Source organism: Hydra vulgaris, chromosome 12, assembly GCF_038396675.1.
Source record: "Hydra vulgaris chromosome 12, alternate assembly HydraT2T_AEP".
NCBI lineage: Eukaryota > Metazoa > Cnidaria > Hydrozoa > Anthoathecata > Hydridae > Hydra > Hydra vulgaris.
The window spans coordinates 65,260,001-65,280,516 of record NC_088931.1 but is presented as its reverse complement, the minus strand read 5'-3'; the positions used below and the strand labels follow the sequence as shown (position 1 = coordinate 65,280,516).

Genomic DNA, 20,516 nt, shown 5'->3' with positions numbered 1-20,516 from the left:
TGTTAAATGTTTTGGAAAATACTGATGAAACCACTATTATCAATGTTGATTGTAATGTTTTGAGAGATACTAATGAAATCACTACTGTTAATTATTGTTACTGCACTACAAATAAACTGCATATAAAAAATTTGAACAACTGAAGTGAACAACTATGAAACTTCTAACATACTTTAAACAACTGAAGTGCTTCTAAGACTTCTAATATACTTTGAACATCTGAAGTACTTATTAAACTTCTAATATACTTTGTCCAAAAAAGTCAAAACAAAAAACCTGTTTTATTTATATAAGATGATTGTGATAAACAATATTACAATCCTTGGAGCACCATAAAAATAATGAAATCATTTTCCTGAATTTCCTTAAACACTGCATTTGTTCTCCACATGTTCACAGACAGCAACAAAATCAAGGAATAATGCAACAAATCTAACCAATCAAATAAATATTATAAACCTAGATGATAAAACTATTTTCAAAGAACAACAATAAGAATTTTCTCTGATACTCTGATATATGCTAGAGCAAATGCATACTAAATTAGAACAAAAAACACTCTGCAAAAAATGTCTAACACAAGTTATGTTGATTACAACTATGAAAAATGTCAAGAACTTTTACTTTTAACTTTTACAGAATTCTCATAAAGTTAGGACAATTACAAAAATAGAAAAAATACTTCAAAATGATCAAGATGAGATTCTGTAAAAATGTATTTCATAAACCACTTTAAATTCCAGTTAAATCAAAATCATTTTAATAAAGTAAACCCATATAAAACTTGAGTCTCAATAATATTTTAATCTGTAATAAATTCTTATAATCATAATTTGATAAAGCAAATATATAGTATTTTTATCTCTTAACACTGAAATTAAAAAACAACTAATGCAAAAAGTGACCCACTGCGTCAATTTTTATTGTAAAAATTTACATGGTAAAATTGGAATATACAAATACTATGTATTCCAATTTTACATTTTAAAGTTGGAAGATGCAAAACTTGCATATAAAAGTATAACATAAAACTAACAGTATCATAATATACACATTAATTTTTTGTGCTAATATACAATTTTTCTAACAATCAAAAAAATCTATACACTAATTTTTTTGCAAAGCATTCAATCACTTTTTAAGAACAAGGCTCTAAAGTCTTTATTGCACCTCTCTCTATTTTATTAAGCCCCTCTCTATTTTAACTCTTAAACACAAATATAAAAAGCAATTTCTGAAAACTTTTTTATAAAAAACAAGCAAACTTTTTTCAATTACTTTGAATAATTTTTAGAGAAGATAAGCAAAAGAACAACTTACTTGGAATGATATTTTTATCTTCTAACTCACTTAGACTTGGTCGTTGACTTAACTTTATTGCTAAACTATTTGACCGACACACCTTGGATGCAAGCCCTACGTTACAATAAACAAAAACCACTATTATTTTTTAGTTTAGTTCATAATTTAGGATTTACCTATTTGAAATTTCAAAACTTTAAAATTAATTTAATGGTTATTGATAGTTAGTTTTATTTTTAGTAGTTTAACGAGTTATTGCTATGTTTAGTTTTTGTTTTTTTTAATGGTTTAACAGATTATTGATACGTTTATCTTTATTTTTAATGGTTTAACATGTTATTGTAACGTTTGCTTTTGTTTATATTAGTTTAACAGGTTGTTATAATGTTATAATTTATTATAATATACTATATATATATTATAATAAATTATAACATTAGTTTGCTTTTACTTTTATATATTTATTATATACTAAATTTATGATTATTTTAAATAATTTTTTTAGTTTATCTTTATTTCATTATTATTACTTGGTTTTATTATTATTTTTTTGAATTTTTAAATTGATTAATATCAGTGAAAAATTTTTTTACTGAAATCTTTGGCTTTTGCATATCATTTTTTATTAATTTCAAACATGTGAATATATTTTTGTGTTGCACCATTAATTTTTACTAATGATGCTACTGTAAATTTTTTCTTCCAAAAGATTCCTCATATATATATTTATTATATATATTTAATTCATATTTACCATAAATTTTTCTCACAAACGATTCTCACAAGATTTTATTAACAATATTTAGTTACCTTGTTCATAATCTTCATTATCACTTTCAATAATAAAGTCATCGATGAAATCAGGGGGTTTGGTTAATTTTAAATTGTTATCATACATTGAGTTTAACTTTAATGCTGGTTTCAAAACAACACCATCTAACTCTGAGGGCATTGTTACAAATGATCCATGAATAGAATTTGTTTTAGGTTTAAAATGATTGCTGGATAACATATAATGTTTATAACAAACTTTAAAAGGATTAAAATGTTTAGCTTTTGTATAATTTCGGGAACCTAAAATAAAGTTTAATTTAATAAGTTATGATAGTTAATAAATTACAGTTTTATAAAATTATTTCTTTGATAATATTATTGCTGTTAATTTTTATTTATAACAATATTAATATAACTTTAACATTTGTCATTATTTACTTTACGATTTATTAAAAAATAATTAATTGTTAATTTATTTAAAGATATATTAAGAAAAGATGTTTTTATATTTTTAAGAACAAATTTATGTTCTACTCTTTTTCAATGAACAACTAATGGCATATTACATTAATGTTATTTCATAACATGAATTTAATAATTATTCTTTAATATTTAGCTTTTCCTATGGGCATTTGTTTTTAAAAATTACGTTCTAAATGTCTTTTAAATGTTTTTTAAACATTCTATATGTAAGAATGTTTAGATGACGTTTAAAAGACATTTAAAATACATTTAGAACATAACTTTTAAAAGCAAATACCTGCTGGGTTACTGGATATTACAGAACTTTACTGGGATAAGGTATCCAGCCAATTACTGGGCATTTATTAGATATTACAGAATCTTTGCATATCATATTTTTATATCCAGCTAATTATGTATAGTATTTTTATGTGCATTGCCATTTTTATTTTCATTATGATATGACATTCTCAAATATACAATATAATTTATCTTTTTCAATATTTCCTATCAAAAAAATATCATTTTAGTTATGTTTTCTTTACATGCAACGCATTAAGTGTAAATTACCAAAGTTTACATTTTCACAAAAGGTCAAGTTTAACTTTACCAAAATTTAACCAAAATTTACATTCTCACATAATGCATTGGGTGTAAATTACCAAAATTTACATTTTTACTAAATTTTAGGTGCAACTTGTCAAAACCTATATATATATTAAATGTTTTGGGTGTAACTTGCATAAACTTACATTTTCACTTAATATTTTTAGTCTAACTTACCAGAATTTATATTCTCCCCAAATGTTTTAGGAGTTACTTACCAGAATTTAAACTGTCTTTTAGAACATTGAATAATTTCAAGTCATCTATACGCATATATATTTTTTCTTATGAAAACCAAATTGGTTTTTCCCTTTGAGACCCCAGTTAACATATCATTAAAGAAGAAAATATTTTTACTGATATAGATGGATCCAGTAAAAGAGTCTTAAAACAAGTTTCTTTTATTACTTAAGAACTTTAACTAAAACATAGAAACAAATTTTAAAAAAAATCAATACATTAAAATGCATAAGAAGGGTGACTTATATGAAGAGTTAGCACTAGGTTTAGGATGACATCATTGGATTTAAACACATCTTATATCAGAACTTGTTATGACCATTGTTATTATATTATGTAACAATACAGCAAAAATCATATTTGCATCACAAAATCAATCTTGCTTTTATACTTTGATTGCTTAAAAAAAAAGTTGTTTTTAAACATTTTTAACTTAAAAAAGCTATAAATATATTTTAAATTAGAAAATAATAAAGTTTTGAAATTTAACAATATAACAACATAAAATTATGAAATACTTATGCTGAACACTTAGCAAGCAAACAACAGATAATTAGAAAACCTAAGTTTTAACTAACTTTTAAAAAATGACATTGTTTTAAATTAACATTGTTTTGTTTGTTTATTAATTTGAATGAATAGTTTCATTTATTGATTAGTAAGAATAGTTTTGTTTATTAATTGAATGAATGATTTTAGTTATTGATTGAATGAACAATCATTTTTATTGATGAAATAAATGACCTTGTTTATTGCTTGTATAAATGGCCTTGTTAATTAATTGAATGAATGGTCTTGTATATTGATTAAATAAATAGCCAGATTTATTAATTGAATTTCTATTGAATGACCTTTACTAATTTTTTCAGACAAAGAACATTTTATTTTGATAAACTTTATTGATTCATTTTATTGTTGATCTATTTTTATTATTTATTTGACTTTAATAAAATATTGTTTACAATAGCTAAAATAAAGTTTATTTTATGTATAATATAAGTTTTTGAAACTTATATATATATCTTCTTCATAAATATTAATTTTTTAACATTGACTTCAACATAACCATTATTCTTATATAAAAATCTTCTATAATCGATTTTCTAAAACACCATTACACTATACAAGACACAAAAAAAAAATCATTTGCAAACTCAATGGAAAAGGCAAAAGATGATAACAAATGCAAAAGAATAAATGTGAAATCAGGTCAGAACCAAATGTTAAGGACAGAACCACCTGGCGTTAGGGTCAGATCGAATTCACTTTGCTACTGGTGACATGCTAACATAACGTTAGTGCTTTGATACGCATTGTCAAGGTCCCCTTTCTCAAAACTTTGGGTAGATTAACAGGTTGCCCTATATTTTCTATGAGTGTTTGAGTCAATTTTTTTCTAAAAATGACTAAAGAAGTGAAAAATACTAAATGTAAAAAACCATAGTTGCCACCAAATTGTTTTAATATACCTTTTACAAACATGCATAACCTCTAAAATAATTTTTTATTTGTCAAATCTTGCCTTGCAAAAAAATTCACCAAACATAATATTTAAAATGTAACTTAAAGAGCACATAAAGTACAAAAAATCAGATGTAGTGTTCCATACAAGCTTATCTACTCCACTCCATTTTTAGAATAATCACGGACAACTCTTTTTTTATCTGGGTTACAAAAAGTCCACAATCATTGTTTTTGTTTTTTGAGAGAAGGATAGAGTAGATTAGGTAGTAAGGTTTAAAATTAAAAATTAAAATTTTATTATCAAAATTAAAAGCTTATTATTTAGTTTTAAACCTTAACCTTAAAAAATTGTTATTTAATTTTAAACTTAAACCTTAAATAATAATTTTAAAACCTTCTTATTACATATATCTGCTCAGATATATCTATTTGTTATATCTATTTGTTGCTAAAACAATTTGCTTCAGTTAATATCAAAAAATTTCTTTATCTTCTAAAAAACAACTGAATATGTCTTTTCAATCATACTACACTATATTTAATGTTTTAGTTAGAACCTAAGTTAAAGACAGAATGTAAAGTTACCCCCTAAACATAATAAACATATATTTCTATTAAAACTCTTTCGTTTTATAAAAAAATTAAAATTTACAGATTTTTTATCATTTCATTTAGATACACGAACATCAATTTAATATGAGGTAAAACCTCCAGTAATCAAAAACAACAAGCAACATGCTAAGTCAATATCAAAAATAATAAACACAAGAGCTTTTAACTTTAAACTAATTTTTTATTTTATAAAAAAAACTATTTATTACAAATGCTAAAAAAAAGCTGCAATCAAAAGGAGCTATTTTTAAAAAATTTTCAATATGAAGTGGAATTTATGAAAATTAACAGTTTTATTTTTCAGATTTATTGAAATTTTGATTTTTTTAAATTATGCTGCTTTGTTATTTATTATTTTATTTGCCACCCTAATGTCAACGTCACCCTAACGTCAACGTCACCCTAATGTCACCCTAACGTCAAGGCAGTAAAAAAAGTCAGAGCTATTTGCACCTAGCAGATGCATACTGCTGAGAGTGTGGAAAATTTACAAAAACAAGAGCAAAAAGGGATTCCATAAAAGCATTTTATAAAATGCACAATCTTACAAAGCATAATTTCACATAATTGTCAGGGATCAAGATTACTCTTTGGCACCTAGCTTCCGATGGAAATATTGCAAGAAAATTCTTGAAGGTAAAGTGAACATTTGTGGGTCGTATATAAACCAGTGCTTTATGTTGTAGTAATTTTGATTGATTTTCTTCTACAGTTTAAGGAGTTGTAATCAACAAAGTTTATTAGGATAGGGTAGGGTAATCTGGGTCTAACTGATATTTATCAGTTTTTCTGAAGAATGATTTTAAGTATCTTTTTTTTGTATTTTATTGGTGGTAAAAACAACCCCCTAAATTTAAGTTGATTAAGTAAATTCTTAAATTTTATTTTTGTTTATAAATGGTCTATACATTTAAACAGAGATTTATATCAAAAATCTTAAACTTCAAAAAAAAAAAAGTATTAAAAAAAAAGGTATTAAAAATGAGCTATAACAAATACATAACAGTTTATCTGAAAGAGAAAATGCTTAATAATTAGATCCAATTGGTTTTAACCCTAGAAGATACATTTTTTTGTGAAACTTACAAAATAGTCAGATGGGGTAACGTGGGCGTATGTATATGTTTTGCTTGATTTAAGTCAAGTAGGAACTAAATTCAAAACAACATAAATGAGGAAAAACATAATATTGTTAGTTAAAAATTAATAGAAAACGAAAAATCATTTTATATCCTAAATGATAATGAACATGGGGAAGAGCCACAAAAAGATAAAAATGAACATGCAGTCCTTTATTTTCCTAAAAAGAAATAAATGATAGAAAAGGCATAGACATAGACTTGCAACTTTTTATTAACACAGAAAAATAAGGAAAAATAAAAATAAATCCTTCATATATTAGTTGATATTACGATTAGCAAAGAAACATTAAAAAATTATTAATTTTTTTTTTTGACATCTTCACTTTCAACAAGGCTACAAGCAACCACTATTAAAGATGGAAGTTACTTAAAGAGAAAAGATAAATTTTATAGAGCAAAATAACCATTAACAGACAACTTAAAAGATTCCAAACTAGATGGATCAGTAAAACAAGATAAAGGTAGCGGATTCCGAAGAACTGATGTTTGAGTAAAAAAACTAGACGAATAAGAATTTTTGAAGCACTTTGGAACAGACACAGTAAAAGGATGAGACTAAATTGAATGACGAGTAACACGAGAAAGAATTTTAGTAGATAGCACAAGAGACGCTAGGCTCTTTAGAGCAGTGCCCATAATAGTATTTGTAGAAAAGAGAAAGAAAAGCAACATTACAATGATGTTATTATGGTTGGAGGTGGCTGCAAGAGCAGGTCCAACTATGTTTACAATGAGTTTTTGCACTTTTTCAAAAAGAAAAAGGGGATCATTTGAAGATCCACTCCAGATATGGCAGCAGTATTCCATACAAGGACAGATTTAAGATTTATAAATAGATAAAGAATAGAATCCAAGTAAGAAAGTGGTGAGCTCAATAAAGAGATGAAACCTCAGCAGATGCTAATTTTTCAATCGATTTGATATATGGTTTCTAGGAAAGATTGAAAGTAAGAGTAAATCCTAGAAGACAAAGGGTAGATGACAAAGGGTAGATGACACATCGAGTACATTACCATTTCTAAATATAGAAAGATCTAGACTGTTTTGATAACAATTAGTTCAAAAAAATTGAGTTTTATCTGAGTTAAAGTTCACTCAAATGCCCCCTCCAAGCAATCAGAGAGTGTTAGGTTCATATCAAGACAAGAATAAATGGCAGTATCATCAGCGAACAATGCTACCTTTGGTGTGAGAATTTCTGGAAGATCATTAATGTAAGTTTAAAAAAGTAAAAGGCCAAGAATAGAACCTTGAGGAACACCTGTTAGTTATAGGAAATGAAGAAGAGTTCTGTCCATCAAGGACAACTTTTATACTATGATTGGAAAGGAAGGATTCAACAATTTTAAAGATGTTACCTGATACACTGTAAGAAGAGAGCGTATGGAAAAGACCAGCATGCCAAACTTGTCAAGAGCAATAGCTTTTGCATCTTCACCTCTATCTAACACATGATAAAACATATCAGCTATTACCGTTAACTAATTAGCAGTAGAACAAGAAGAATAAAATCCATATTGATGATCAGAAAGTAAGTTATTAGATTCAAGATTTAGTGTTTATTAATTATAGACTCAAAAACGTTGCTTATCATAGAAAGAAGACTAATGGGACAGTAGTTAGACGAGTCAGATGGTTCTCTAGAGTTTTTGAAAATAGAGATAACAGATGCCGCTTTCCAGTAGGCATCACGAGAAGTGGTGCTAAACAAATGCACTCCTCATTCTTTAAACTTATGTGGAGTGCAGGCAAAGGAATCTAGCACAGAAATAAAACCAGTTTTTTAATATGCAATTGCTATTTTTTACCAAACCAAGTTAATAAAAAAAAAAAATTTGCTGTGATCAGCAAAATCAAAATCTTAAAATTAAAATCTGTGCTCAATATAGTTGTTGTTCAAATCTTTAGACAATTGAAATATAGCAATTTGAATCCAAGATCAAAAATAGTGTTACATAGTGTTACTACACTAGGAATAATTATGATATTGTTAATTAATTTTAAAACCAATTTCTAATTTGAAATTCGGTTGACCATTATTTTGATAAAAAATTCAAGAAAAAACGATAATCAAGAAATTTAAAATCCTAAAAAATAAGTTGTCTTATGTGAATATCTAAAAACTAAACCAAAAATTTAAATATGATTTAAATTAATTAGACTCATTGAAATAAATTAAGTGTGTAAATTAGTGAATTGAATTCATTGAAAATAATTATATGTGAAGATTAATTATAAAACACTTCATTAAATAAATCAATTTAATTAAATTGATGTGGAAGTGAATTAAAATTATTTAAAATCCAAATTCAACTTTTAAACAACTCCTAAATTATTCAAACTTTTACAGTACAGTTTTTAATTGACATAATTAATTGATAGTTTTTGATTACTAAAATTGAGGTCAAAACATATATTTTCTTTGTCATGCTGATGCACAGTATTTAATAAAATAAATTACCTGTAATTATGTTGTTATCATTTTCATCTTTATCACTATAATCACTTAAACTCGTTGAGCTATCAAACCTTTGGTCAACACTTCGATCAGAGTCAGTATCACCATCCACAAAATCACCTGAAGCTAAAATAATTACTCATTCAATTATTCATTTATTTTGTTTATTTTATACATGAAGACTTACAAACTTATTAAAGTCAATATATATGTTCTAATGATGACACCACACTGACTGACAAGTAAGGGTGTAGGCAAGTAGCCTCTACATATAAAGGAGATCAAAAGTCCCTGACAAAATTTTTAGACACTATAAGTTTCTATTACCAGGTGATATTATAAAGCTACATTTGTTTTATTAGAAACAACATACTTTTTATTCACTTTATTACCTACATGCTATCAATGCAAGACTGTACTGTCCCCTGCTTTTGAGGATGATGACTCCACACAAAAATGATCTTTTATAAAAATTGTGTTTTGTTTGTTACCACATATTTAGCCACATCTTTTTTCATCAGTTACCACATTTTTTCAGGGTTCATATTTGGGCCAATCCAACAGAGAGTTATTTTGATCTCCCAAAAAACCTTTAACAGATCAAGCAGTGTAGCAGAAAGCTTTATCTTGCATAAAACAGGCCTTGCAATTCACATACATGTAAAGTTCTTTTACATACACCAAAAGCAATCTTAGTTAAGTGACTTTTATCATTTTTTAACTTTTAAATTAAGCGGTAAGATAAAAAAAGTAATTAATTTTGTAAAAAACCACTTTAACATTTGAATGGCGATTATGTGAAGAAGTTTGTTACAAAAGTTTGAATGAAAAATATGCGGTAGTGGTGTCGTGGTAGAGCGCTTGCTTTATAAGCGAGAGATTCCGAGTTCGATCTGCACCATGGTAGTACCGCGCTCAACTTGTTTCTCTGCGCAGCGGCCTTATTTGTCAAGCTTCGTGTTTCGGAGTTATAGAGTTGAGAGAGGGTTATAACCACAATTAAGTAGCCTCCTCGTATGTAGTGGCCTTCTCGGCCTTGGGGAGGTAAATTAACAAAACAAAACAAAAAAAATGTTGGATTGCTACTTGCATATGGAAAAAACTCAGATAAAATTAAAAACAAAGAAAACTTAATCTTTATTAAGCTAACCTTTTAATCAAAATGTATAGTAACAGAATATGTTTATAATATTTTTATTTTTATTTTGTTTTTATTGTAATGATTGAATTTTTTGCTTGAAAAAAGCAACTAATTTAAGTTTTTCAAGCAAAAAAATTGGTTTGCGTTAAGCTCATAATAAATATAAATATAATTTAATTCTGATAAAAAAAACATGATTTATTTTAAAATAATTTCATAAAAATATATTTTTTAATTGTGATAAAAAATATATAATTTAATTCTGATAAAAAATATATAATTTAATTGTGATTTAAAAATATATTAAAGTTTACAAAAATAAATAAAATTAAAGTTTATGCTTGAGTTTTTATCAACTGTCAATTTTATTTAAAATATTACTAAATATTGTTTATTATTTAAATTTCATTTTTTTTTTTAAAAAAAAAAAAGCTCATTTTTATCGCAACTATTTTTTTGATTTTTCTTAATTTTTTTTCAAACATTTTTTTTAAAACTTAAAATTTTGAACTAATAATTTAGGTTTCCAAGTACCGTTTATTAAAAAATGTATATCATTTGCCTTTTACATAAAACGTATGTTAAGTGTTTAACATATGCTTTGTGCAAATTTCTAATGCAGCCTCACATTAAAATTTGCACAAAAAGTATGCTAAACTTTTTTTCATAAGGCAAGTGAAAAGGCAAGCGATATACATTTTTTAATATATGATAACCTTGGAAACCTAAATTAATCTTTGCCTCCACAACAAAATTGCTGATAAAGTAATTAACTTTTAATTGAGAAAATAAATTAATTCAGTTTTTTTACTTGTTTGTTTCAATTTGTTACTTTTTAAAAATAAAAACTTTATTATACTTATATCTAGTTGCAAAGTCGCAATTAGATATTTTAAAAAATAATAATTTTAAAAAATTTAACATATTTTAATTAATATATACAAATGTAGAGAAAAAAAGAAATTTGTTTCTATCAAATATTTTTTTAAATGCAATATTAAATTTAATTATTTAACATTAAAAAAAAAAAAAAAATTAAAGGAAAGTATATTTTATAAAACATTTTAATTAATATATACAAATGTTGAGAAAAGAAAGAAATTAGTTTACATTACCTATTCAAAAAAAGTTATACTTAATTTAGTTAATTAATGTTAAAAAAACATTAATTAACTAAATTGAAGACTTTAGTGCTAAAAGTACTTAAGTCACAAAATAGTCATTCTGAGAAAATGGAGTTTGAATATTCAAACTGACCCTGAAATCAGGCAAGAAATGCTAATGAATTTCTAATAACTCCTATACATTTGCATTATTATAATGAATAAACCTGCTTATTTTAAAGCCTTACACCCTAATCTTTTAGAAGATATATTTAATTTATTTTTTGGACTTAAGTACTTTTTGTCCTATTAGGAGAGTTAGGTACTTTTTGCACCAAAAAAAACACACAGAACTAATGTAATTTTTCAACATATTATTACAATAAAGAAATAAGTCTATTCTATATCTTCAATGTCACTCGTGTCTCCATCTATGCCATGAATATTGCTATAAAAAGTAACTCCTTTGGGAAGATTGACATGGGTTAAAAGATCACAAATGTCATGAAATTTTGCAGTTTTAACAGGCAAAAAATTTATGTACGCTCTATCAGGTTTGAGTGAAGGGAGAGTTGAAAGTTTTTTACCACATTTAAAAGTTTTTATGGCATCACAACATTCTCTGGTCATTGAAATTCTACTTAGTGGTACATTGCTTCATTCAAATTTTGCTCCTCTAAACTCCAGTCTATAGTCCAGTACTTTAACAACTGGGGTTTTATCTTGGATCATGTTGTCTGTAAGAGGATGTTCCACGTAAACAACATTAAATGGTTTTCTGGTATCTGTGTTCTTTACAAGCGATACCCACTGTGAAGGTAGAATTACCCTGTCCTTCTTTCTTCTCCTTTTTTCAATGCGCCCAAAATTACAATCACAAGGCATTCGGCTATGTCCTGGAAGGGGATACTTTACATAAGCTTGTGTTATAGAGACATTCTTATTTACCAATATTTGTAGATAAGCAAAGATGTAACGGTTTTTATTCTGTGAAAAACAGTTATCCATGAAAATCACAATCTTTGTAGTTGTAGATGTAAGATCAGAAATGTAATGATCCAAACATGAAATGACTTCATTTGGGCCCTTGGCTGCAAAATGCTCAGCATACAGATACATGTGAGCAGATTCATTTACATTGTCATGAATGCACAGGTTGTGAATCCAAAGTTGACGCTTATAATATTTTTATCCAATGCCATTTAGAGGAAGCAGTATATTTTTTTCAAAGTCCAAACAGATCACTGCAGTGTCTTTGCTTAGTTTTGCAGCTTCTGTGGCTTCATTGATTTGCACAATAAACACATCAGCTTTCTTTATGTGAAGCTCATGTTGAAATTTCAGTTTATTTACAAGAATGGCATCATTAACAGATTCAGCAGCTATTATTTGTGCCTGGAATTTTTCACATTTATCGCATATGTCACTCCTTGGAAATCCAAATTTAATATTAAATTCAAAGTTAAATATGTCAAGATAAAGCCAGTATTTACAATCATTAGGTATAAGATCTGGGTTTGCCTTTAAAAATAGGTGATGCATTTCTGCCACAGTCAGAGATGAATCCAGGTATTTTTTGTGTTTGTTTTTTGATCGGCTGTAGTGGCTTTCACGTGCAGGAAACAGTTTAATGTGATCACAAACAGGATCTCTAATTTCTTTAACAATTGTTTTGTGATTTTCGTTTTTACCCCGGCTATCTTCAATGGGAACAGTAAAGTTAAGAACTTTTCTCTTAAGCCTAGACTCCTTTACCCCATGTATTGCAAGAAAGGCTGCTTTGCAAACGGTAACAGTTTGATCCATTGCAGTGACTGAATAGAAAAAGCTACTTCGTTCTTTGCCATTTTCTTTTCAAGGTCTTCAACAAATATTATTGACAAGGGTTATAGTTATGCAACCCTGCAGATATATATTTTGTACATCATGCTCTTTAGGAGCAGAAAATGCAGAAAAAATCTGTTCTTTTTCAATATCTGTGAACTTAGTTAGACATCTACAACGACATTTAATTATGGCAGGCTTCCTTGATGGCTTCAGCTTTTTACCATAAGATGTGTAAGCTTTTCCTGAAATAATTTTTTTAAATTAAATATTGATGTTTTAAATGTTGTCATTTTATGTTACATAAAGATATAAGTTGGGTGTTTCTTACTAATTTATTACTGCTCAGTACATTAGGAACATGTACACTTTTTGTGAGTAAGAAAAAAGTGCTACAAAAAGTGAACGCACTTTGACTACACTGTGTGTAGATTAGTGTAAAATACACTAATCTATACACAGTGTGCTTTATATAAAACTATATAAAAAATATATAGTTTTATATTATATATAATAACATTAGAAATAATAACAAGTGTATATAACATATATTTGTATTATATATATAACATAACTAGTACTAAACAAGTTTAAATATCAATAATATATATATATATATATATATATATATATATATATATATATATTATATATATATATATATATATATATATATATATATATATATATATATATATATATATATATATATATATATATACTGTTACCTCTGACTTTAGCCAGCTTAATGCCATTTCTTTTCCATTTTGATGGTGTTAGTCTTCTTTTTTTGGCTTTGGATTTAATTTTGGGTAAAATAGCGTTCGCCTTGTCCGCCATTTTTTAAAAGTTATGAACTAATTCTAACAGCCGCTTGGCTAAGTTAAGAACTTTTAGCACTGAAATTTAGAACTTAAGTACATTTTGTCCATAAAATTGTATAATTCTTATTTTTGGTATGTGTAAAAGAGGGGCTTAGGTGCATTTTTAAATGTTGCAATTTATTCAGTACAAAGGGCTTAACCGTGTTAGAAAAAATTAATAATTAACTCAATTTCGTCAAAATGTGACTTAAGTACTTTTAGCACTAAGGTCTTTAATTGTTAATGTTTTTTTAACATTAATTAACTGTTAATCTGTCTGTTAACATCAAATTTTGCAATTAATTTTTGAGTCATTTCCTGATGATAGATTTTCTTCAAATTTTGCATACATACTCTTGCTTGATGACAATACAATATTCAATAATTAGTTTTGCAATAAGTCAATTAATTTAGTTAATTTTAATTAATTTTATTTTTTATATAGGAAGAAGAAGAACAATTTTTATACGTGATTAGCAAAACTTCATGAAAAACAAATTTAACCGCAATGGCTTAATAAAATAAAATGGTAATATCAGAAAAAATTGATTGCAAAATTTGTGTTTTAATAACATATTAAAGCATTGGGTTTTAAAAATTTGTTTTTAACTTTACTTGTTTATTTATAAACTTAAACTTATTTCAGTTGATTATCGATTATGTTTTTAATTATCTAAAATACGAATACTATTTAAAAACTTAAAAAAACTATAACTATATTTTTTAATTGAAATTTTCTTCTACCAACCATTATAAAAAATAAAAAAATTACTCGAAAATTGTTTCATGCTTTGGAAAACAACTTAATCAAATCAGTTACCAACACTGATGATTATAAAGTTACAGGGATCTCTGACATAGACTTCAAATTATTTTCTAAACAATTTAACAAAAAATGGAACAAAGTAAACAAACACAAGGATAGATTTGATTAAAATCTGGTTAGAAAAAGAACTACAAAAAGGGTATGCATATTTTAAAACAGATAAAATAGACAATGGCTAAAACTCAGGATTGGCTTTTCCTACTTCTTCTCACAATTTAAGTATGATATGTCACAAAAATTAAAGTAAAAGACGTATGATGTTTTTCACTATTTAATTGTGTTTTAGCAAGTGTTTATACTAATTACAATCATCTGATATTTAATTTAAATTAGTTATCTACGGAAGACCACCAGGTGCAAATTCCATGCCATTTACCCAAGCTTCTGAAAAAACAAAGAAGAGGAGAGCAGAAAAAACAAACATTGCTGTCAAAAGAGAGGAATTATTTTATTCACCTATTTTTAAACTAAAAGAGGAAAAAAGATTCAGTGATGTTAAGGTACATTATCATCTATAATATAGCCATTTTTAACTTATCTTATTTATTAAAAAAAATCTCCAAAATACTACGCGTGATAAATTTTCTTAGTGGATCGTATTCATCTCATTCTTCAAATCTACATTTTTACACTTAAGGTTGTAAAGGTATTAAAGTCAGAGAACGATGGTGCAGTTAATTCTACAACAACGTATATTGGAGAGGAAGTATTAGCTTTGATTTTGGACTGCCAACTTAGTAAAAGCCAATTAACAAACAATTCGTATTGGAGCAGTTTCTAAAGGAAACAAATTGTATCCAACAAAGATTTATACATAGCCTCAGATGATTTACAGAGCCTTATTGACCATACTACATACAAGTTGTTAAAAGTACTCAATGAATTTGTAAAGACTCTGAGTACTTTTCCTGAGAAATCCATTCTTGTCTTTATACACAAAGTAAGATTTAATGGTTCAACCAGCCAACTATTATACAAACAAAGTACAGAAGACAAGATAAGTATCAGTTATGCTGAGGAACAATCTTTATTTCTATTCTGCATTATTCCAATTAAACTTAATATTGAAAAATCTGGTGAATCACTATGGACTAATGAAAAACCATCCTCTACACTTTACTGCCGTCCAGTATGTAAAAGAAAGTGCTGAGGTTATTACACAAGAATATATTCAAGAACAGTATTTCGAAACCAACAGTCTTTAACTCCTTTATAATCAAACATAAGTTAGAATGCACAATGATTGATAGAAAATTGGCTACTATAGTTTCACCTTTAAATAATTCTTTTCAAGTATGTAGTATTTGTGGACTGACCTTTTCAAATATGAACAATCTAAATTTGGCTTTTTCAAAAATCTTTAATACAGTTTCCACTGAGCTTGGATTGAGCACATTATATGCATGGATTAGGTACTTTGAATGCTGCCTTCATATAAGTTATAGAATTGAATTAGGAAAGTGGCAAGTTAGGGGAGAGGATGCTAAAGAAATTATTTAAAAAAAAAAAGAACATAGTTCAACAAAAGAATAAAGATCACTTAGGTTTAATTGTAGATTACCAAAAAACGCTGTTTTTTGGTACATCTAAAAGTTATTGTATAACAAATGATGGAAACACTGCACAAAAAGTATTCCAAAACTATAAGGTGTCTGCTGAAATACTTGGCTTAGATAAAAATCTCATGAAGCGTTTTTATGAATTCTTTGTTTTTTCTCATGAAGCGTTTTTATGAATTCTTTGTTTTTTATCGTGCAAACATCAAGTTAACACTGATGAACTTGAAAAATATAACAAAGAAACAGCAGCAACTTGAAAAATATAACAAAGAAACAGCAGAGCTTTAGGCTTCTCTGTATCCATGGTTCCCAATGCCTCAAATTGTACATAAAATTCTAATTCATAGTTCTCAAGATGTAAGAGATAAACCAGTACCAGTAGGTCTTCTTTCTGAGGAAGCTTAGGACTGTCGAAATAAAGACATTAAAAATTATAGAGAACACTATACAAGAAAATATTCAAGAAAAGTCACTAATGAAGATGCGAAGATTATTGTGCTGTTCAGATCCAATTATTAGCTCTTTAAGAAGGAGTTCGAGATGTATTAAAAAACTTGAAACAAAGATTGTATTAAACTTTTATTGTAACTTTTTTTTAATTTTAAGTTTTGTATATTTTTTGCTCTGATTTCTGATAAAATATCTAATTAATAAAAGTTTCTTTGTTTATAAAAAGAGTTTTACCACATAACTAACATTTTGATTAATTAATGCTTCGAATCTGTGAAAAACTGTTTCTAAAAACAACCAAAAGATATGTCTAAAATCCTTTATGCCCTATACACCCTTTTCTATTAGGGTGTTTAGAGTGCCTGCATCTGCAAAAAAAAAAATATTTTTTTAAAAAAAAAATTTTCATGATGACTAGAGTCACTGATAAAAATTTCAATTTGACAACTTTAAAAATAAAGCAGTTATGGTTTTTTGTCCATTTTATGTCAATCTTGGCCCATTGTGCATTGGTAGGATTTGAGCCTTCGTCCAATGCCGATATAACAGTTGTGGCTCACAAATGACACAATTAATTAACCTATAAGCTAGATCAACGAGGCAATAAGGAAAAATTATTGGCTTTAAACAATTAATTGAAACCCTTTTAAATTAATTAAATTGAATTATTAATTGAGATGCATCTAAATTAAAAAGTGTATTAGTTTTATGCTTTTATTTTCTCTGGTTTATTCTTTCTTTATTTTATCATTTGTTAAGTTTGTTTCTCATTTCACTTTATGGTTTATTTATTTTTAATTTTCTTTTTGAATTAGTTTAGTTTTTTCAGTATATGCCAAAAATCATGACCAAGTTGTCAAAAAAAAATTGCGTAATCACATAATGTGTGTGACAGCACCCATTTCCTGAGAAGGCTTGATATATATGTATATATATACATACATACATACATACATACATACATACATACATACATACATACATACATACATACATACATACATACATACATACATACATACATACATACATACATACATACATATATACATACATACATAAACACACACTATTTTTTAAAAAAGTTTTTAACAACTAAAAGAAATGTCTTACATGAACTTATTTCTAAAACTGGAACGCGATAAAAACCACTAGTTATTTTATTTGCATCATCTTTAAACCCAATAGTTGCTATAGTTACTTCTTCTTCAGGTGATGCTCTATAAAGCAATTAAAAGGTAAATAAATAAACACACCTAAAACATAAAAGAAATAATATTAAATTGAAAAAATAATTTATAAGTTGATGAGTTTTCAATGAATAATAATGGGATAATGATTAAATCAAGATGCAAATAACAAAACTAAAATAAAATATAAAAAATACAAAACTATGTATATAAAAAAAATTATTTAAGACAAGGAGAGGTAAAATAAAATAAAGAAATTTAATTGTTAAGAATAAGAGTCAAACAGAGACAGGCTGTAATAATAGATAAAAAAAACTCTAAAAAAAACAACAAAGTAACGATTTGAAAAACTATGAAGACATAACTAACACTATCAACAAAAGTTATAAGTATTTTCAAAAATTAAAATATATTATACTCATGTTTTGATATGTAGCAATCAATCATTTGATATGTAGTCAACATTCCATCCTTTAATAGTAAATGGAATTCTAATTATGAAAGAATACATTGAACAAAAAAGAGTGATTTTTGTTCAATGTAAAAGAGTTTTTGGAATGTATTCAAGAATGTGACACAACAGGTAAAAAACATCTAAATGACACAGAATTATAAAGCATATTAGATTTAGTGTTCACAGCTTCTCTATGATTATATCTTGTTCATGATTCAATCAAAAAGCAACTAAAAGATCCTTATGGATGAATGAAGAACTCAAACATGAAATTCAAATTAGGCGTAACCTTTGATATCAAAAATTTAGATCTAAAGGAAAAATATAATAAAAAAAAAATTAGTCAAAAAACTTGTAAAGACAAAAAAATTAGTCAAAAACTTGTATAGACAACTTGTAAAAATGTGTGCAAAAAAAAAACAGAGAATAAAAAAAGTTGAAAACAATTTTACACTTATATTAGCAGTAAACAGAAAAAAAAAACTGACAACATAAGAACAATTTTAGCTAAATATAATAAAATATCAAATGACAGTCAAGTTATTGTAAATCAATTAAACAGATTTGTCAATTCTGTATTTATAAACAAAAGCTAATTTTGTCTTGACCTATTTTTTACTGAGAAAGATATTTTAGGTTAATAATTTAATTTAAATATGCCTCCGGGACTAAAAAAGTTCATTCAATGTTTTTAAAAAAATGTGCTGATAGTTTAGCTAAACCACTCTGTAGGATCTTTAACCACTAGTTTTAAAGTAGAGTTATGCAAAAAAAAATATAAATGTATATATATATTTATATATATATATATATATTTATATATATATATATATTTATATATATATATATATATTTATATATATATATATATATATATATATATATATATATATATTTATATATATATATATATATATATATATTTATATATATATATATTTATATATATATATAAATAAATAAATAAATATATATATATATATATATATATATATATATATATATATATATATATATATATATATATATATATGTATATATATCAGGGGTATGACTAAAAAGCACATTTCATTTTTGCGGAAATAGTAATATGGGAAAACATTTTGCGGAAATAGTATAGCACCAAAAGATGAACTTTTACTCCCCACCAGTGCAAATAAAAATTTGGTCCCAGCTGTCTAAAAATGCAAAAAATTCAAGTTTTTTCATTTATAGTAGGGGCAGGGTCACTTAACAAAACTTTCATGAGAGTTATTTTTGTAGTTTGATCTATCTACTTTTAGATTACGTTTTATATTTTGGTAAAAGTGGTAGAAAGAGTTGATCTTAACCATTTGCAATCATGTGTGTATTTGAGAGATTGGGGGGGGGGGGGGAGGGCTTTTTAATTTTTTTTTCATGTACTTTAAATATAAAACATTTTTGTAGTTGTACATTTTTCTAAAAGTATCTAAAAGTAGATAGATCAAGCTACAAAAATAACTCTCATGGAAGTTTTGTGTCCATGGAAGTGACCCTGTCCCTACTATAAATGTAAAAACTTGAATTTTTTGCATTTTTAAACAGCTGGGACCAAATTTTCATCTGCACTGGTGGGGGAGTTTTTTTTTGATTCGGAAAAAAGTATCATAATTTTAAATTAATACAAGTAAAAGTTTATTTTTTGCTGCTATGCCATTTCCGCAAAAATAAAATGTGCTTTTTAGTCATACCCTAATATATATATATATATATATATATATATATATATATATATATATATATATATATATATATATATATATATATATATATATATATATATATATATATATATATATATATATATATATATATATATATATATATATAAATAAATATATATATATATATATATATATATATATATATATATATATATATATATATATATATATATATATATATATATATATATATATATATATATATATATATATATATATATATGTTTGTAGTGATTCTGTTTTGAAGTGCATATACTATTAAGAAAGTTCTCGATGAGCTGAGTCAGAGCTATAATATAGT

The 20,516-nt window shown here is 25.9% G+C and overlaps 1 protein-coding gene across 4 annotated transcripts in view; it reads right to left on the bottom strand.

Moving 5' to 3' along the window:
• LOC100200061 (phosphatase and actin regulator 3) overlaps positions 1 to 20,516 on the bottom strand; it is a 63,413-nt gene that overhangs the window by 22,533 nt on the left and 20,364 nt on the right. Inside the window, exons 4-7 of one of the 4 annotated variants that reach the window (XM_065814133.1) lie at positions 17,940 to 18,046; positions 9,064 to 9,186; positions 2,113 to 2,376; positions 1,321 to 1,416 (exon numbers count right to left, since the gene is read on the bottom strand). In XM_065814133.1, coding sequence (XP_065670205.1) covers positions 1,321 to 1,416; positions 2,113 to 2,376; positions 9,064 to 9,186; positions 17,940 to 18,046 — 590 coding nt within the window. The remainder of the gene's footprint in view (positions 1 to 1,320; positions 1,417 to 2,112; positions 2,377 to 9,063; positions 9,187 to 17,939; positions 18,047 to 20,516) is intronic. The other 3 variants (XM_065814135.1, XM_065814134.1, XM_065814136.1) reach the window with 3 other exon arrangements.